The following is a 21,462-nucleotide window of genomic DNA, read 5'->3' as shown; positions in this document are numbered from 1 at the left end:
TCCTTTCTTCAAAGACACTGCAGTTCTTTTCTGTTTGTTTCCAAATCCCTGTCAACAGCGAGGGAAGTTCAGTGGTTGTGAGGAGAGAGGGGCTGATATTTTTGGCAGCTAATGAATTCAGTTAACAGATTAAATTTCCAGCGTGCACTTAAAAATCCCAGCAGCAGGATACGGAACTCCTGCTCTTTTTTGCATAATTGGAAACAAATCCATTTTTGTTCTTTCTTTTAAGATGTAGTCAATTCCTCAGTCATTTTAATGTCTGTGGTTTTAAGTTCATTGCTAATCATTAACTTTGCCTTATGAAGTCATACTTGATGTTCACAAAGACCGTTTTGTGCATCTGGAGTGAGCTGTGAGCTAGTCTCTAGTGGCGCTGCTTCCGAGCTGGGCTCTGGTGGTTCAAGACTGGGTTTCTGTGGACTGCAGTCAGGCTTGGTGGAATTCTGAAAAGTACTTAAGAAAACCTTGTTATTGCCCCGTGTTGAAGAACTGCGCCTAGATGAAAGGAAGAGCAGCGGACGTAGGGAGCGGCTGCTCTGTGCTCTTGAGCTCAGGTTGGCTCGGAGGAACCTCTCCTTGTTGGCGTGTTGGATTGTCAGATGGCAGCGGAGGACTTGCAGAAAGACACTGCGGAACTGCTGGGAAGAGATGTTGTACAGGAGGGGGTTCACCACTGAGCTGAGGTAGAAGAAGACATTGGCGATGGGCAGAAGAGTGATGTAGGCTCTGAAGTAGGGGACAGTCCAGTCCTGCTTTGGTTTAGCTGCAGCCATGATCCTTCTAACCTGATTTGGCATCCAGCATATTGCCAGAGTTGCAACGATCAGTCCTGTGAACAGAAAGAGGAAGAAAGTGTGCATACATGGGGGGAATAAAACATAAAATATAAAATACTTGGTATCGGTTCAGCACTTACTTGTTAGGAAATAGTACCAATTTTTCAATGTTTTGCTTGACAGCTTTTTCTGCCAGCAGCTTTTTTTTTGTTTGTTGTTTTTAATAACTGTTACAAGGTCATTGCAGCACTTGCTCTGACAAAAGACTGCAGTAGTGCTTGGATGGTGTTTCTTTGTACCTATTGTCATTTATTAGTTTTCAAAGTGTTCTTTCATTGATAGCTGTATCTTTGGAAGGAATGCGTTTTTATTTTGGTTTGTGTCCTTACATTTCCTACGTCTTTCCCTTTACTTTGAAAAACAAACAAAATAAATAGAACATATAGCCATATTAGATCAGGCAATACCCAGAAGAGATCAGATTCTTGTTTGTACTTTAAAAAAAAAAAAAAGTGTATGCATAATAATATATTGCGTGTTATTTTTGGTAAATTTCCTCTTACAGAAGATATTTTTAAGTAAAAATAAGTATGGATCTTTTTATGGTAATTAAGATATGTTGGGATTTCTTAAAAATCAAATTCCAGTGGAATTAAATTATGAATGTAAATGAGAAAAAAACAAGCTTAGTCATGAAAGTGTAAGCAGTTTCAGATTATAACTTTATGCTTAAAAATGTGGTGTCTGACCATTTTGTATTTATATGTAAGTATAAATACATGTTGCTGCATCACTAATGGCATTAAAATGGGGGTAACTTAAGTGTTGGATGTCTGAAAGCTCTGCCTGTGTGGACCGGCGTTCACTAGGGTTGCAGCAGTGATGCCGTCTCGAACAGCGCCCTGAAGAACCGTGGGTGAACGTGAGCAGGCTCTGTTCCCAGGCGGGAGACGGAGGAGGGGAAAGGCACTCAAATCCTCGTTGGAGTCCACTGCTTCTGGTGCATGTAAGCACTGGAAGTCCTGACATCTCGTGTGAAATACCAGGTACACAAAATAATTCCTCTTGGTGCTCCCCCCACCAGGCATTTCTTCCGAAACACGATACAGCCACCAGTTTATTGTTTCCACTTTGTTTTTCTCTTTGCAGGAAACGTGCCTTATTTGAACGCTTGGAGGGAACAGAAGCTGCAGGTTGGCTTCCCCTCTGCAGAGGCCCAAGACAGTAGAGAGTATCCTGACAGTGCACGGTCTTCACTTCCAGTAGACTTCTGTTCTATTGTTAATCTCCTCCAACCTCTATCCTCCTTTCTCAACAGAAGCGTTTTAATTCTTACTTGTCTAGACTAAGTCAGATTGCCCCCATTAAGCAGACTGCTGTGGGAATGCAGTTCTGAAATAGTGCACACTGATTTTTCAAGCCAGGAAAATGATTCTTTACTACTGAGAAGACATGAATGTAACAGGGAAGGGGGACAGAAAACACCAAAAAGATTTTTCATAACTTGGAAACTGCCAGGGTTTAATATGCCCAAGTTCTCTCCGTCACCATCCCTGGGCAAAGAAAAGGTATGAAGTGTCTTTTTTTTTTTTTCTCCAACAAAATTAATTTTGTTAATGAAAACTATAATTTCTTTAACAAAGTTATGGCCTCACGGAATAAGCTACCAAATAAAAGTTGTCTTTTTTTGATCATTTGCTTTTGTATTCACTTAAATGTCACAATAATTTTGGTAGCATCCTACCAAAGCAGCATATAGGAAAGTAGCATATCTTAAACTTGCAGCACTAGGTTAAGAGCCCTGGAGGGCTGTTCTTAGTAGACAAGTGATAAATGCACTTACCTTTGCCATTTTCTGTTCTTTAACCACTGTAACTTTCCTCAGCCCCACTCTCTTTATTCTCATTCCCATTCCTACAGCATCCCATGCCCCTTTGCTTGGCTGTCCTACTCTTTGCCTGCCTTCTTGCTTCATTTTCCAGTACCTGTTGTGTTTCTGTCATAAGATGATCTGAATTTTGTACTGGTCCTGCAAATTTTCTAGCCTTGAGTGCTTGCTTTCTCTGCTGTCAACATAACAAATACAGGGATAGTGGTCATGGCATGGAAAAACAGACAATAAGAAGCCCTGGGTAGTGGCAGTTGACAGACCTTACGGAAAGGCAATGAAACAATGATCGTGTTCCATTGTGGCTTTTTCTCCTGTGCAACTTAAACACAAAGCCCAGGGGCCTGTGGAATTCTTGCAAATTTTACCAGATGATCTCTTTCATAGGAAAAGAATTACGCTCTCAATTGTAATTTTTTTGTTCTTGGTTAGAAGCAGGATAATTCGTCATGCTGATTTATAGTTTCCTAAATTATGAATGCTGCTGTGAAAAACTGAACAAACAATGCCTGCATTCAGTTTTAAAGCTGAAATGCAATGCTCAGGTTTGTGATTTTTGGGGGGGTTTTGCTTGTATCTGAATACTTGACACTGACCTTTCTTTTTAGTTCAAACTGCCAAATACTTAAGATTTTCCCTTATATTCTTTAGACCTTTTTTCTGGAGAACTTAGTATTTTGTGTGTACAGCAGGTGAAAAATGAGCTGCTTATGCCCTTGCACAGTGTGGTGAGGTTTGTCTTTTGGGGGGGTGGGAGATGTCTGTAAAACTTTGTTGTTTTCAAGAGATTAGTAATTGTTCATTTCTACACTTGAAAAAAAGTGCATGTTGATTCGAAGGAGATGCACCATGTAAATAAACATGTTGACAAATTCACAGTTTTTCCAACTGTTCACACTTGACGTGGAGGTATGAAGTAAACTGAAGTGCATCAGCTTTGTATCCAGACCTTAGCATAGTAAATATTTTGCCTGAATCACTGTTGCAATCACTTTGAACTCGTACGTAGGCTGTAGCAATTTGTATTGTGCTGTAATGTGCAGGAGGTGCTTGAAGAACATGATATTAGTGAAAATGTAATCCAAACTGCATCTTCCACCAATACTGATGCATTTTTGCCTGGAGCTTGCTGCCTGCTAAGAATTCCTGGCAGGGAATTCCTGCTAGGAAACTCCTTAACATTTCATCTTGAATCCAGCTTTCCCTTACATTCCTTCTTGTTAAAGTGAAAAGAATGAATAGCTCCATTTTTTTCCCATTTTCCTAACAACTGCGCTTAAGTGACACACTAGGTGAGAGCAGAGATTCATCTTTCATGGGATAATGATGTTTATAAACAAAGTAATGCTGTGGTCCAGTGACCTCCATCACTGGAAGTTTTCAACACATACTTGAATCACTTTTTTTAATCATCAAGAGTGCATTAGACCACGCCAGCAGAAGGCAGGAGCCTTTGTGTTCTCTGGTTGACTATGCGTAAGTGAATACATCTCAACCTTTAAGTAAGTGTGTGAGCTTACAATTCATTTAACATTGATGTAGGTATTTCAAGGTAACAAAACAAAACAAATAAAAGACAGGGAAAGATCCTTGACTAAAAGCATTTTAAAAAGCTAAGCCACAAGCCACTCACAAAATAGTTTACCCAAAACAGGAATCACTACATTCAACCACTGTTTGAAGGTGAAAAAGCCTGCAACCTAAACCTCTTTTAAAATAAAGCATAGAAATGTGACAACAATTTATGTTTGGGAATTGTGGCTGTAACTTCTCAAAAGTGGATCTTACAGTATTAATATGTGGCAAAGGATCATTTATGTAGTAAAAGAAACCTAGCACTTAAGTGCCAATAATATAAATATGCATTGCTGGCACAGAATAGGAGTTTGGCAGTCATCTATCCCTTAGCAATACTTTTTTATTACTCAGAATATTCCTATGGGCCATAGGGGACTGAATTAAATTCATTATGAACTTTATTGGAAAGGATTTTAAATACATGCAGATGTCTGCTAGAGTAAAGACAGCTTCCTTCTCCACCCTTCCAGATTTTGCTTCTTCTTCTGTTGAATAGATTTTTGTCTTATTTTTTTCTGCACCTGGGCACTTAAATCTGTCTCCTTTTACCGTCCAACATTTCCCCCTCTATCCTGGCCACTGCCAGCCATCCCACAAATCTTGGAATTGTCTACAAAATTATAATTTTCACTGGGAAATGCCAGCAACGCGCTTTAATTGGCTGCCATGGCCCATTAACTGAGTCTGTTGTTGTGACCTCATGTACATGTTCGTTTGCCCTTGCCACTTAACCCTGATGTCCCTGGTGCGTCAGGTCTCCTGGACTCAGCTGCTACTCTCATCATAGTTAGCCTAAGCAGCATTAAACCTCAATCTTTTCCTTTCTGTGATTTAATTAATGGCACAAAGAAGGGTTCTCAACATCTGCTTGTAAACTGACATTTAAATGGCAATTGTCAGTGGACTATAAGCATATGGTTACTGAGTTATGAGTCAAGTGCAGGCAGTGATGCAGTTGGTTCAGAGGGAGACCTTTTTTTTTTAAGCACTCGTATCACATTCACATACCTGGCCTGACTGTACTCAAAGGTATAACATGACATTAATGCCCTATGCCTTACTCACAAAGTCTTCCTACCATGTATTGGCTCCCAAGAGAGGAAGATACTGAGTCCATCCCTTGTTAGTATGTTTACTGCCATAAAGCAATACTAAGCATGAGGAAAACAGTCGGTCCCCATTTGAGTCTGCTGCAAATGGCTTTGAAAACAGAAGCACATATACCTCCTCATGAACCAGGTTCTTGATGGTCATAATACCAGTCAATACCAACTTGGGAGAAGGATGAAAGCGAAGACTCCAGTAACAAGTAGGAATGTTATTTTCAGGAGATGGGGTTTTGGCATGTATTTATTTAATGTTTATTATTCTAACCAGGACTCAAAAAGCTTGATTTCCTTTAGAAATAGGTACATAAGTCATTAGTTTATTGTCTTTCTAGCTTTTAAGAAAAAAGTTAAGCCACAAAACACAGTCTTCAATCACTGAGATGACCTTCCCAACTGCAGATCAATGCAGTGCTGTCTGCCAGCATCTGCAGCTGCTCTGTGCCTCCGCTGCTGCAGTTGTCTGCATGTGGGAAGTCAGTTACCATATGCTTATTGTCTACTGACAATTGTCATTTAAATGTCAGTCTGCAAACAGCTGTTACTTTCATTGCTGCGAGTCTGGCTTGTAAGTGCAGCAGAGAACCCAATCAGAGAGATACCAAATGGCTTTTGGCACTGCTCGGCGAGGCTGTTGACAGCAGGAGTGAGGCAGACTGAACTTCTTCAGCGCTGTTGAACTGAGGAAGACTGGAGCACCTCAAGGAGGGGGTCTGTCCCCTCTCCAGTCTCAAGGGTTTCCTACCATTGCTGCTTCTGTCAGGTAAGAGATTGGAGAAGATTCTCTGGTCTACCAGGAGCTGGGTAGAATATCGGATCCTGACTTTGAGCTTTCAACAACCTCTGGTAACTATTCAGTGTTGAACCACCATCCAGATCAATGTGTGACTCAAAGCCCTCAGGATCTAGTTCTTGATGAGCAGAAGGGGGTGCTGGGGATAGGAGGTAGGAACATCCATATACTGCTGCTCCCAGTTGCTTATCCATTCATCTTTGTGTTTAAGGTTAGGAGATTTAAAAGCAAGATCCAGAGAGGCACAGATGCATTTCTTCAGCGTTTCTGTGGAACTTACAATGGCTCTGCCTAACTGCCAGAGCTAGTATCTTCACGTAAGTCAGTCCCAGTAGCATAATTCATGTGCTAAAAAGCCTTTGTAGATCCCAAACAAGTCTCATTATGTTCAGTGCCACCGTGCCTGCATCCTTTTTGTGCAGCATACCATCATTGTCTAGCTGGGAAACTTCTTGTTCTTTAAGATCTAGAATTAGGATTAAAAGGGGATAGGATAGATAAGGATAATCCTTCAGACACTGTGAAGTATCCACACTCTTCTTGCCCACACATGCTTGCCGCTTTGAACAAATGCAGGGGGCCCAAAGAGGCCACTGCTTTCTCTACAGTACTAGAATGCTCATAAATAAAGTACCAGCTGGTGTTCAGATGCAGAGTGCCACACAGGCACAAGCACGAGATAAGCTTACCACAAGGTTCCTAACAGATCTGAAGCATCCCCCTGTTCAGCGTTAACAGCATCATTTTGCAGGCAGTGGCTCACAGCTGGATCTCTGATCAAAGTCTTGCCAATTTGTGTCCTGCACTCTGCACTACCCCTCGAATTCTGTGAGCTGATAAGTAGTTTGTGGGTTACAGTTACTACAGGAAGGGCCACCAAGCAATTGGTCCACACAACAAAAGCGATGGTTTTGCTACCCCTTCTGCTAGTGACAGTTAACTTCACATTTCCCAAAAAATCAATCACTCAGTCCTGTATTCAGTGCATAGAGTGTCACAGCCATCAGTGAGGGTTTTGCTTGAATGGAGGATGAAGTGTGCTCCATGTGCAGGGTAAAGCATCCGATGAAGTTTAAAATGGGAAAAGAATACCAATATAAACCTCACTTTTCTCTCTCACCCATGTGTAACTTTGTTCTGCTGAAGGACAAACATTATACTAATAATAAGCACATATTGATGTACGTTGAGGTGAATATAAAAATATATTAACCTGAGAGATAAATATTGATACTGCTTTCTCTGTGTCAATATTTAGTTCAAGGGACAATAAAGTTTGATATGCACTGAAAGGAGTCAATACATGCATTGCTGCATACATTTTGTATAAGTGCAAATTATGCAGGAACTCTGTTTCTTTTCCCCTCAACTTTAAAAAACGCAGATCTGCCTTTCAAAAATGCTTCTCTGGAAGTGAAGGAGGCAATGAGTAAACTATTCCTACCCAGGAAGTAACTACAGGGAGAAGACAATATGCAGCCAGTGTATGTCTCCCAGTGATTTCCCTATCAGAGCTTTCTAACCGTCTGAGAGATCTGCAGGCTCACTTTGGGATCTAACACTGGATCTGGGCTGTGTGCAGCCTTCTCAGAGAACAGGATTTTCCTCATTGCTGCCCATCAGCATCTCGCTGCCTTTGCTGTGGAGCCACCTCACGTATAGCCCACATACAGAAGGTTGCACTGACAAAGCAAAATTGAGATAAAATTCAGCCCCCTGCTCCTGCCTGTGTGGGTACTGAAGGGATAACTAGGACAAAAGACATAGCAAGACAACATTTTTTTCTTACCAGGACAAGAAGGCAAATCTCCAAGCATTCCCAGAGAGGATCCGGCAAACAACCTTTCTCCAAATGGGTTCAAACTGAACAAAAGCCAGTAACAAACTAGTTATCATTATAAATACTGCTGGAAGGATTAAGCACATGGCCTGGGATGGACACTTGAAAACCAACTCCATGTACATCTGATCCTGTCAACAGCTTCCAGCCAAAATACAAACAAAAAAACCACTGGCCCAGCAAGTCCCATGGCCCTCAGAGGGTTTTGGGTCTACGCAGTGTTCGTTATGCTCCTCCTGGCCTCAAGGGCGCTGAACAATGAGGCCACGCCTCATTAGGATGCACAGTTGGGTGATGAAAGACAAAGTGGACAAAGTCCACAAAGTGGTGCAATAAATGAAAGGCGCTGGGAAGAACCAAGCTGCCTCTTGGTGCAATAAATGAACCAAACCTGCAAGTTTTTAATAAAAATATTGCTATTTTTGAACATAAAGTTGTCTTTCTTCCAGCTGAAGACACCATTAATGGTCTTGCTAAATCACAAATGCTAAAGGGACGCATGTATTCTTCCCATAAACGGCTGTTCTTTCCTCAAAACAGCAATGTGTTCAAGTGTGGGGTGGTGACAACATGGGGAATTAACTTTCTTCCTTATTAAAAACTTCCATAGATAATGGGAGTTGTCAGACATACTAAGAAGAGTTTCAGACAAGTATTTGCTACCTTTTGGCATCAGAAAACCATCTGCAGCTGCTTTTGATCCTTCACTTCATAGATAACTACATGCCAATGTAAATAATCACCATATACCCAGGAGATGTTAGCAGAATCTAAACTTGGATTGGACTAGAGTCTCCTCCCTCAAATACCCTTAAAGGAGCTACAAGATTATCCAGACTAGATTGGTTTGTCAGAGGTTTTGACCCAATGTTGCATCACTGCGTCAAATCAATGACACAACAAAATTCCAGCGTGCCCTCTCTCTGGTTGAAATCCATGCATCTCCCAATGGTTTGCTCAGTTCAGGTCCTCCTTGCTCTGCTGCACACATTCCTTCTCCTTGACTGGTAACAAAGAGCTGTTGCTCTAGGCTGGACACGGCACAGCAATATCGTATCAGCTACTCAGTGGCAAAGGGAGAGATGAATTTTGTGTTTCCAGCAGGAAACTGATGCTGAAGGAACCTGCCCAGAATACCTGTGCTTTCTTGCAGAGTGATGATGCGTCAGTATTGGTTGTACTTCAATCATCTACAACTGATAAACAGTGTATTGGGTTGAGAAACATGAACATTCCCATTAAACAAGGAGATGCTTGTGAGAGACTTACATGGAGCTGAAGGAAAGCTTCAAGTCTGTGTATCATTGATCCATCCAGCTGGAACTAACAGGGCACTACAGTAAAATCTTTTCTGCCTCTGCAGCATTAAAACATAACAGCTTCTGGGAATCCTGTCACATGCTTCTCCACAAGCAATGGCAAACAGAGCTCTTCAGAGGAATGAGCTATTTTTGCTTTGCACTGTCATTCAATCTTCAGCTGTTAGGTAGAGAGATACCAGATGCATCAGAAGTTGTCAGGGAACATAGATATGCAGCATGTAATTAGTGAGGACACAAGTGTTAACAGTTTTACTTCTTAGCAATTTAAAGTATCTGACAATTATTTTCAGTTCTTAGCAGGGTCAAGTTTTGCATCTCAAATATTTTTAAACACTGTCATTTCACAGTGCAAACACTATTAAAAAGCTAAAAGTACTCCAGGAAGTTTCATGACAGAAGTATTGTTACTGATCATGAGCAGCTTTTTTATAAATCTGTGATTGGAGTCATGATATGCTTTTAAAACCCATACAAGCTCATATATTGCCAGAGATAATCATGTTAGTTTTAATACTTAAACGTTATTATGGAGATAGTAATACATTTGTAGCCACTGTTATGTAGCAACAGCATCTTTGAAAATCTTCCCCACACAAGTTCCTACCTTTAATGATCATTTATTTCATCTGTTCATGATATTAAAATTTGTACTTCAAATACAAGTTTATCTTGCTCTTCAGCTTTAGTCTTCTGATCTCAGACTTCATCTTAGCACCACTCATCAGCTATAATTCAGTCTTAAATGTGCACAACTTTACACAGAAATGATGGTTTAATCTCAGGTACTCTAAGTGGATAATTCTTTATCAAAGTGGAGTGCTGAAGTAGCATCCCTGTGGCGTGGCAAGCACCCTGTGTGCTGATTAGCCTTTCAGGTCACTACGCTGATGCAGTGCAGCTCTTTTCTGGGAACCCCAACTCTGTGGATGAAGCAAGCTAATCACTGCACAGCCAAGGTTACTGCAAAATATAAAAGCTATACTCCCTTGTCCTCGCCCTCACACAGGTGGGTAAACAGTCATGAAGTCGTTATGCCCTACAGTAAATACCAACTTGACATTTGAAGCAACAGTTGACTCTTTTGTTCAGGTGCCCATCTCATGTGGTTTGTCAATAAAAGCTGTGAAGTCTAGCATCTGATGAATTAATTGAGTCATTCGTGACCAAACACTACAACAATTCTCCAGGAAAACCATAAAAGAATTTTTAAATTAGGGCTACTTTGGCAAAAAGAAGATCAAGAATATTGTGGAAATACATGTAGACTCAACACTGGAAGACATACCATGGTAAAATAAATATATTTTAAACTGCTTGTTTTTATGAATTCTAACATTGTAGCTGTCACAAAAATCTTGCTTATTGGAAATTGTTATTTCTGCATAGAGAAAGTATTTTTAAAAAACACTAATAGGGACACAAATGTGTGGAAGGGAACAGGTTTATTTTTTTTACTGTGGTTGCTTTGAATTTCTTTTAGAAAGAGTGAAGACTTGTTTTCTTTCTGCATTGGCAAAACAATGGAAAAAATACAACTTCCATATAAATCTCATTTATATTCTGTGTCTAACTAGCAAACGCTATTTGGAATTGAAAGAGTTTTTGTTTTTACATTACAAAATCAGCCATTGCAACATTAAACAGTTCATCTATTGCAATTCAGCAGGAGAACTCATTGAACAATCAGCTGCGGAATACAAATACAGAAAGGCCATATATTAGCTTGCCAGATACAGGAGATACTTGTGAGCTTCATCAGAAAGACAAGCTTGAGCTGTGTGTTATGTGGAACTGATCGTCAGGGGGGAATCAGCAAAGCTCTTCCTAAATGAGAGATATTAGCAATCTCCAAGCAAGGTCTCTGTACCAAAAGCCTTCAAATGAAGAAAACTTCCTGTTTTGTAATGAGCAAGATGAAAATGGAATTACTGGTGCACCAACAATAGCAAGATCATGATCACCAGATGCTTTTAAAAACAAATCCAATTGAAGTTTATGTTCAGCAGCCTAAGTGAGAAGAGAAGCCAAAGCAAATTGCCAGAAAAATTCCATGCAGTTATCCAAATTCTACACCAAAACCTACAAGGGGAAGTGGGTTCCAGGGAGCAGAGGAGCAGAAAGGAAGAAAAAGGATGTGTGTGTTACATCAGACCGAAAGGACCATTTCTTCCCACACCCTGATTTGCAGTTTGGCCACAACAGTTACATGCACAATCAAATTGGTTTTGGAGCTAACCCCTGCACATGGCTGGCCTTAGCAACTCTTCTATAGTGACATATATACATACACTTCGTATTTTCACTGATAGGGGTGAGGCTGTCTGTTTCAATCAGGAGTTTCATTTCTATCTAAGGAAATTTAGGTGGATGCTGCAGAGCAGGGCAGCAGGGGAGGGATGACTCCACTGCAGCAAACTGTGAATACAAACAGGTACCAGGCCTGGACACAGGAGCTGCTAGTCCTCAGGAGCTAATCCTCCAGAAAAATGGGATAGAACACCTCTCCTGTGATAAAAGGCTGAGAGGATTTGGGTTATTCAGCCTGGAAAAGAGAAGGCTCCAGGGAGACCTCATTGTAGCTTTCAGTGCTCAAAGGGGGCTTACAAGAATGATGGGGACACACATTTTTGACAGGGCCTGTTGTGATAGGATGATGTGTAATGGTTTTAAATGAAAAGAGGGAAGATTTAGACTAGATAGCAGGAAGATTTTTATTTCTTTTTTTTTAAATGAGGGTGGTGAAACATTAGTTGCCCAGAGAGATGGTAGAAGCTTCATCTCTGAAAACATTCAAGGTCAGGTTGAACGGGGTTTTGAGCAACCTCATTTAGTTGAAAATGTCCCTGCTCACTGCAGTGGGGATGGACTCGGAAACCTTTAAAGGTCCCTTCCAACCCTAACAACTCTATGATTCTAAAATCATCCAAGAAAGCACCTAAGCAGTCCAAGTATTTCTTTTTAGCTACCATTACTCTGGCATGGGCAGGTGAAAGGCTGCCTGAAATCATGTGCTTCTAAACACACTGATAGCTGTCTCTCCCTGACAACTGTGAGCCTTTTTCCACTCTGAATAGATTCCTCTTATTTTTGGAGGGAAAACAATAAATAAACATAATCAAAAGGAAAGCTGAAGTTTCACGCATCTTCAGAAGCAATTTGTTTTAAGGTTTAAGGAAGATCATAATCTGCAGGAGAGCAAGGAATACTTTCTCACCTGGAAACAATGTCATGAGAAATGAAATGTGGTATTTCAGGGCAGCAGATGCTTTTTGGAAAGGGGGGGAAGAGATGGAATCTCTGATTCAGCTGTCTGCAATACAGTCACAGCAGCAATTTCAGGGCCACAAGTGAACGAAGACCAAATGCCAGTCTGACTCCTTGAAGTGTGTCCTGGCTATTGTGTATATAGGGGAAACATAAAGTAACTATTAAACAACAAGACAGTTTTAGTCTTTAAATTAGGTCTAACCTTTCATAATTTGGATCAAAGCCTTGGGTAGTGGAGAAGCTACTCAAAACTGTACTAAGAAAAATTTCCAAGCCAAACACTGTTTGCAACTTCCCTCCAAAAAGGCTATTTAGGGAGAAGTGGCATTTCCATCGCAGCAAAGTTTCTTCTCTGCTACTAGCTAAGTCTCCTTTTATTTACATTTCAGAGCTGTCCAGAGAATCGTAATGAGTGCAAACATGTTAAAACCTCCTTTCTCAAACCTTTCCAAGGGATATATATACAAGATAAAGAGTATTCCTTCCCCTCGCCAGAACCTTGGTAGCAGCCTAATTCAAAGTCAGTGAGACTCAAAAGTCTCCCTGTATCAGATGAGAAGGCGACTACGCTCTGCAAAATGGCATTCAAATAAACACGTGAACACAGATTTGCCAAGCACGTGGGCACCGTTTGGTTTGGGAGCCTTGGGTATGTGCTGTGATATTTGCACTTTGCTTCCAGATAGCTGCTGGGGACTTCCAAATGTCTCTCTCGGCTAACCGGCACACAGCAACAGCTCACAGCAAACATCAGACAGCATTTCGTTCTCTCCTCCACAAGTGCAATCTCAGTCTTGTATCTCAGTATGAGTAAAAGACGCTAGCTCATTTTGTCATATATAATTTAATTAAGTCAACTTCCTTATAATGATTTTTAAATTCAGAAAAAAAATACCAGTGCACGTTCCTTTCTTTATCCAAGTTGTACATGGTACATTTTTGCTGGCCCTTCAACTCTCTTTTATTTCCTTGAGGTGAATGCACAGCTAACTAAAGTATTCCAGGTGGAATTGAAGCACACAGCCGGCTCTATCTGTTGTAGCACCTTTCCAAGAAACACTAAGAACTATGATATTACTGCAGACCTGAGAAAACTAATTAAGCCAGAGCTCCAACTACCCAACAGCTTGCTCTCTCCCTCTCTCCTCGAAAATACAGGAACAAGACAGTAAGTTTTAGAGGAAGTTCTATAAACAAAGAGGAATCAAGATGTGGCAATGCATTTGATAAAATTATGCCATTTTCAATGTAAATTCTGGAATCTAGTGACAAATATGATGTTTTCTGGAGTGCAGTGAAGATGCAGGAGATTTTAGCAAGGACTAAATCTACCCTACTGTAAATCACAAAACACATTTCTTCTTCCAGCCTCATACAGCTGGCTCCAGCTTTGGGCACACAGGATGCCAGTGATGGAGAAAAGACTTTTACAATAACCCTTTCACATATAATAAATATATGACTATGAAAGACAGAAAGAAGATCACTAAATATCAGAATTCACAGCAACTGAGAGGGAAATTATAAGCATTTGGGAACTTTCCTATGCATTTATATAGCACCTTAAGTTCAATTGCTGGTCTTCAGTTTGACCCGCACCATAACAGAAATAGATAATCCTATTGCTTTTGACATTGCTATGTAATTAAGTAGCTGCTCTGCTCCCATTAACACAGCTATAGCCACCAGACTTTCATTTTTCATCCTCTTTCCAGAATGGTCTCTTCCTTTGAAATACGATTTTTCACCTGCGAATGAATGATACTCCCAAGAGCTGATAGAACTAGTTTTTCTTAAAATATTCAAGATTAAGAGATTAAAACAAAAAGTCTAAAACATCTTCTCATGTGGCAATAAACTTAGTTAATGAGTAAGTCACGCAGCAAAAGACAAGCAGCTCTCTCCTGAGATATCACAGCAAAAATGGACTCATCTCCTTGAAGTCAGAGAGCAAAGGGCCTAGACTTGTTGCTGCAGTGAATCCTGGCAGCTGTACTGCAGACTGTAGGCTGCCCTTAAAAATCTTGCCTCCCACCTTTAAAGTCAGGAAAAACATTTTTTGCTGACTGCACTGGTAAAGCCTATTACAGCAAAACACAGCAGGAGATCTACTTTGGGGTACTGAGGGGATCCTCCATCTCTTTACTGAGGCAGCTGGAAAACACAAGATCCTCTAATTTGCTGCCTCACACTAAGCAAATAATGTCACCTAATTTGCTACAAGAATCTTCCATTTACAGAGTCCCCCTAAATCCAGAGACAGCATCTTCAATATCCAGACATATCTTTCCTACTGCTTTCCATTTACCCAAGTTAACTTTATCGGGCAAAATGATCCTGTGGATGTGGAAACTAATTCAAGGTAGGTAAAAGCAATCATGTACGCTGGTAAACAACAAGGAACAACATGGAGGAAAACCATATTTTAAGACTGGTGCATAACATCAGGATTGCACTTGCTCTGCTACCCTATGCCACCTCATTACCTTGGTGATTGCAGAAATCCTGTTACATTCACTTGGAGCATTGGAACAGAATCAGATGCTGAATGCAGCTGAAGACAATTTAATTAGTAGCTGATCATAAAGACCAAAATTTATTCACTTGTATCTTGTGATAATAAGCAAACGGTTTCAGTTCTTACTAGTGTAGCCATATTTCTACAATATACTGTATTATTTTTTAAATTCTGTGTGCAGTCAATCATACTACCATGCCCTACAGGAGACTTCTGCTAAGTACCTAAAAAACCCCAGTGCACACAGTGTAGAAAAGCATCACAGTGTACTATGAAGACTCATGATTAATTTTACATTCTTTATTTGGCCAAAATAGTAGCGGTTGTTCTGCACTCAAACTCATATTTGTAATAAAAACCCCACTCAGCTGCTCATATACTAAAGAAACAATTCATGACTGAATAATGTACCAATTCAAAAGCAATCTCTCTAAGCTACAGGAAACCTCTCAAGTTGCTAGTCTGAACAAAATGAAGCTTCAACAAAATGAACCACTTGGAAACTAAATGAAAATTTAGCAAATTGATCTGAACGAGAAAATCTTACATACAATGCAATGTTTTTTAGCCACAATAGAAATCCCTGTTAGCGATCACCATTGGAAAAAAAAATCACACCAATAAATCAAAATATGGTGCTATTTGTTTGCTCATTTTTCTAAAGCAAGATATTTCATTTTATAACAGGATAGTGGGTTTATAAGTTTGTGTTTAAATAGCAGCCAGCAAGTGCTGAAAGGGAAGAAACAGGAATGGAAACGCTGGATATTTTCTTACAATCTATGTTCTCTCTTCTGGCTTTAGTTTTTAATCTACTTTGTGGTGCACCTAGCACAAACCTCTCAGTTCCAAAGTTACTCTGGGAACCAGTAGTCAGCCCTGTAGTGAAAAACAGCAAGGGTTTGTTTTGTGCACTGCCATAAGCTAGTGGAGCAAAATGATTGCAGATCAAAATTATGAGGTTGGTGGAGCAATTTATACTGCCAAGATGAAGAGCAGAGGGAGGGACAAGATGCAAATTCTGGAAGTGCAGTCACCCAGAAGCACAGCAGGAGCGTAAAGGGTAATGGAAGAAAGGTAGAGAGGGACAGTAAGAGAGAAGAGTTGAAGGCACTGATCGTATCAAGAATCACTTATTTTTCTGAAGCAGCATGCCACAGGAAAATGTTATTCCCACTGATCCAGTAAATGATTCTGTTTTTCATGGAGGCGGCTTCGAGGAAATAAGGGGCTGGTACAGAAGAAGGTCTAGTCATGCAAAAGCACAATTTGCAGTTGGAAGCTGATTTTGAACATGAGTCAGATGAGAACACCGTTAGGGAACACACATAGCTCAACCTCACTTAGGATTACTGGATGTGAAATGGCAGTTAACACAATTAGCAAGCACAAAAGGCTCTATTAATTTAAAATAAATAAATAAATAAGGTCAGCAAGCTCAAAGCTGGCTTAAGAGATGTCAGAGCTGCTGTATATGCCAGACTCTGACACATACTGGGTTGGGCTTTAAAAAAACTACTTCCCAATGTGGTCCCAGGGGCAAAATTAGAAGTCTGTTGTAACAAGGTGAGCAGCAGCATTAGACATGTGGGACTGAAAAGGACATTTTACCCATCTGAAGCATTAAGAGAAAGGATCTGCATTGTACATTTGAATGGAACAAGAGATTCTTTTTGTCTAATTAAGTGCTATTGAAATATGCAAACTGTGCACTGCTCTTTCACTCTGCTTGGATTAGTGACTTACAATGACAGTTTACTTTTACTTCCACACCTGGAAATAGGAGATAAATCAAGTGATAAGCTGCCAACGATGGTCTCAAAATGGAGAGCACTTTACCCAAGAGTTCCTTGGAGCTTGCTGAGCTAGCACTGCATTATAGCAGATCCGGCAAGATTATCAATTAATGACAGAAGCTGAAGCCAGTTACGACACTGTAACAAATGCCGTTGATGTTCACTCAGTCTCACTGTTTTTAAGGGAAAAGAAAGAAAAAAGCTACTGCCCTCAGAGGTCTTTCAGGAATAAATGAACATCAGTAACCCACTTTTGATGATCACACAGCATACCTTGCAGTAAAGAAAATTTCCTGGGAGCTCAAGAGCTGCAAGTACCTCTCAAATCGGAGACAAATGCCCGGAAAAGGGTGATGGCCTGCACCCTCACAGCCTGGTGAGAACTGGAAGCAAGGCTCAAAGCACTTATCTTAGAATCATAGAATCATTAAGGTTGGAAAAGACCTCCAAGTCCAATCGTCAGCTCAACACCACTGTGCCTACTAAACCATGTCCCAAAGTACCACGTCTATGTGTTTTTTGAACACCTCCAGGGATGGTGACTCCACTACTTCCCTGGGCAGCCTCTTCCAATGCTTCACCACTCTTTCAGTAAAGAAATTTTTCCTAATACACAATCTAAGCCTCCCCTGACGCAACTTGAGGCCATTTCCTCTTGCCCTATCATTTGTTACTTGGGAGAAGAGACCTGCACCAGCTCCCTCACCTCCATAACCCCTGGGCTCCAGCCCCTTCCCCAGCTCCACAGCCCTTCTCTGGACATACTCCAGCCCCTCAATGTCCTTCTTGTAGTCAGGGGCCCAAAACCGAACACAATAATCAAGATGCACCCTCACCACTGCCAAGTGGTGAGGCACAAATTCCTTCCATATTCCTGCTGGCTACAGCATTTCTGACACAAGTCAGGATGCTGTTGACCCTCTCGGTCACCTGAGCACGCTTCTGACTCGTAATCAGCCAGTTGTCGACCAGGTCATTTTCCACCAGATTTGCTCAGTGTGTTGCATCTTCTTTCCCCACAGTGACAGGGTGCTGGGCCAAAGCAGCAGCCATACACTCTAGGGACTGTCCCCAAAACCAATATGATGTGCAGAGAGGAGCACACACTCCTCCTGCGTGGTACCACAGCATTCACAGACACACAGCGCTGGTTGGGACACTGCTGTACCCACCTGCTCTGCCTGGGAATAGGGTCAGGAACAGCAAAATCTCTGCCAGAAAAAAGGTCCGTTTTCCAATGCCTGCAGCTGTCCATTTAGAGAAGCTGCTTCCCCACACCACTGGCTGGCAAAGCTCAGCAAGACCCCTTTTCCCAGCTCCTTGGGAAGTCATAGAATCATAGAATCATAGAATAACCAGGTTGGAAGAGACCCACCGGATCATCGAGTCCAACCATTCCTATCAAACACTAAACCATTCTCCTTAGCACCTCATCCACCTGTGCATTAAACACCTCCAGGGAAGGGGACTCAACCACCTCCCTGGGCAAAGTCCCTGCTCTCCAGCCAGGACAGGGGTCCAGGGAGCCTCTTGTGCAAGCCAGTAAACATTTATGCTCTACTATCAATGCCCTAGAGCAAAGAGAGGGCATCAGGGTAGGGAAAAAAGAAAAACAAAAAAATCCTCAAGGCCAGAAAACAAAACATCAGCACAGAGAAAGAAGGCACCGTACTGAAGATTGACTTCTGTCTCCTAGAAACAGTTTAAAGAAAATGCCACAGCTCGTTTATGCTGATCCACTCCGGGTTCCGCTTGCCCCCACCAGCCAATTTGGCATTCTCCCCAGCAGTGTACCATTGGTTTTCAGTGTAATGTGTCTGGGAAATCTAATTGTTTCTCAAAGCACTTTCTAGCTCATGGAGTTCTTCAGAGCTGCCAGGGTCTGTGGCAATCAAAGTGTCTAAATAAATATACAAAAGTGCGCTCAAGCCAGAAAACCTTCCAAGGAACCAAGGGAGTTTTTTCCTCATTCAGTGTGGATCCAAATAGCTCGTAGTCACTAGAGCACAGCGATACAGAAGGGTGCAACATTTGACACACTTGCAGTGTGCCAGTGCAACAGGTTTAACACCAAGGACATGAATAAAGGACTCTGGCAGCCAAGAAACACACTCACTCACACATACACACACATTTTAAGCTGTTTTATTTGGAAGTTAGTGGAAAAACTCTCTTAATATTGCATAGTTGTAAATAACTTCTTCTGTGTTTAGTTCATGTATAATGAAACAGCAGTCAGCAAACGCGCTTCAATACTCAAAAGAAGAGGCTGCTCAAGCAGATGCATCTTCAAGCCTGCGTGCCAGAGCCACTCTCACTGTGCCACAGACTAATGGATTTCAGTGACAAAACATGAGTGTTAAACCTTTACCTATTAGATTTGTTATAAAGCTTTAAAAGCAAAACAGCTGTTCCCACTTCCAAGCAGGAAGGTCCTGTTCTCTCCAAGTGAAAATTCAAACCACAGTTCACTTTTGATTAAGTGATAATACACAGCTGTAGCTGCACTTTAGAAAAAAGAAATTGTAAACCCTTGAATCTGAAGGTCATGGTTGCTCCTTCCAAATGCCTCCTTGGTGTAGGAGTGCAACATTTCTTGTTATTTTGTTTAGGTCATAAGCTAGTTTTCCGTTTCAAGGGCTGTCATATCACGCCTAAGCTAAGGATAACATGTGTCAGCACTCCCTGACTTGGGAGAGCACCCAGGCCCTCTAGACACCAGGTTTTGTTTCCTAATTCACACATAGTTTGAGTTGTCAGCACCAGGACGTTGCACCAGGCTGGGGAATGTGCCTGTCCCCACGTGAATAAGTGTCTCACATCCACTCACAGACAATTAGAACTCCTAAGCAGCAGCAGCAAGGACAACAGAATGTTCTGCTTCAGTGAGATGACACCTGTACTGTGTTGGGTACAAGCCAAACCCAAGGCAGAAAGGTAATTCCTGCCTGGACACAGGAAAATGGGTAAAATGAGTAAATGCTCAGGTAAATTGTAGAGCCTGCATAAGAGAATGCAATGGGTATTTTTTTTCCTCTTTTTTTTTAATAAACTGGGAATAGGAAGACACTGCAGGTGTTAAGAAATGTTCTCAACATTGCAGAGAAACACTATCCTGTGGCAGATGTCCACATGAAACTTCTTCTCAGCTCTGCTACCTTTCTGGACAATCTTAGCAGCTGGAGCAATGGGAAAGCATTACTGCAGCCCTTTCTCATGTTTAACACGTTCAGATTGTGCCGATAGAGTTCTTTGCAAACATCTCAAAACAAAAACCCAAAATCAATCAAAATCTTAGTGCTTAAAAAAATTAACCCCAAAATTTCATAATTTACAGAAGAATGTCTCCATGCTTGTTCAATGTTAAATGCTTTACCAAGACAATTAAATGACTTGAAAACAAACCCAAGTGACAGGTATATTCTTTCAAGATCAGTGATCTTTCAACTAGAGGGGAAAAATCCCAGCTTTAATTGCACGAAGCTGCATATCATACTTCCCTCTCTTGAGATTTCATTATAGGCCTGAAACCAGAGAATTGCAATGCCAGCTCTTGCCTGCTCTTCCAGCTATTTCTGGTTTTTAATAATTATTCATTAATTGCATACTATGATAAGATCCTTGCTGTTTTGAAACATTTTCCCTCTGGCCCCCATACTATTAAAGACCCTGATTGCCTGCCAACAGCGTAAAATTAAAAATCAAAGCACTACCTCTGAAAGGTTTAATATGTGCCATATTGAAAGAGTTTTTACAGCACACAGCCATGTAATTGCATCACTGGCTAACTGCACAATCTCTCTCAGCTTTTGAAATGTTTTCTTTTGAAACATTAGCCAGCTGACAGCAGAGGTTCTGTTTAATGCTCTGATTTACTCTCTACATGCCAGAGTTTCGGACATCCGTGTTCTTCCCCGCTTCTCTGCTTTGCCTGGGGCAGGTGAGAGGGAAAGGCTGAGCTGCCCGGCTGCGAGGCACCCTGCTCCCACTGGGGAGAGCAACGAGGGAGAGAAAAGAAGAGCCAACAGTTCAAGGAGAAGATTAAAAGCAAAAGCTTTTCATCAGCTGAACCTCCTCTCTACACATCCCTGAAAAGCAGGTGGTTTTTCTCTGCCTGTTGCATCCTCCTCTTCTCTGCTGTTACAGACCCCTCTCTCCCTTTCCCAGTGCTGTTCTCACCAAACCAGCAGCCCCTGAAGCCTCCTCTCCCACCCTGGGCTGCCAAACCTGGCTGGACCCAGCCTGCTCAGCCCACTGAGGCATTTCCATTTATACATTAGGCTTTTGTTTATGGCTCCCCTCTTGAAAAGGGATGACATTTCCACATTTTTCCACTGGCCACACGAAGGAGCAAGTACCCCTTGCCGCTGGCTGGAACAAACCCCAGCGGCTCCAGTGACAGGCAGCAATTCACAGTCATGTCCTTTTGCCAAATCCACCGAGAACTAAATGTTATTTCTTCATCTAAAAATCTAATTTCTAATTCTTATTTCTTCATCATAAGGGTCATATGAATAAGGACAGGCCACCAGCGACCAGCCTAGCACACAAATCCTTACTACAGAGGCAGCTTGG

At 41.4% G+C, this 21,462-nt stretch overlaps 1 protein-coding gene and 1 long non-coding RNA gene across 2 annotated transcripts in view; one reads left to right on the top strand and one right to left on the bottom strand.

Moving 5' to 3' along the window:
- Positions 1-307: 307 nt before the first annotated feature.
- Positions 308-21,462, bottom strand: part of GPR39 (G protein-coupled receptor 39) — an 83,148-nt gene continuing 61,993 nt past the window's right edge. Inside the window, exon 2 of the mRNA XM_069861523.1 lies at positions 308-832. Coding sequence (XP_069717624.1) covers positions 309-832 — 524 coding nt within the window. The 3' untranslated portion in view covers position 308. The remainder of the gene's footprint in view (positions 833-21,462) is intronic.
- Positions 681-2,414, top strand: LOC138722856 (uncharacterized). Its single transcript, XR_011337760.1, has 2 exons — positions 681-1,825; positions 1,929-2,414. It is a non-coding gene; the product is annotated as an uncharacterized lncRNA (long non-coding RNA).

The sequence above is a fragment of the Phaenicophaeus curvirostris genome, chromosome 7 (assembly GCF_032191515.1).
Source record: "Phaenicophaeus curvirostris isolate KB17595 chromosome 7, BPBGC_Pcur_1.0, whole genome shotgun sequence".
In the NCBI taxonomy this organism is placed as follows: Eukaryota; Metazoa; Chordata; class Aves; order Cuculiformes; family Cuculidae; genus Phaenicophaeus; species Phaenicophaeus curvirostris.
Note: the sequence above shows the minus strand (reverse complement) of the source record. Positions and strands in the feature narration are given on the sequence as shown.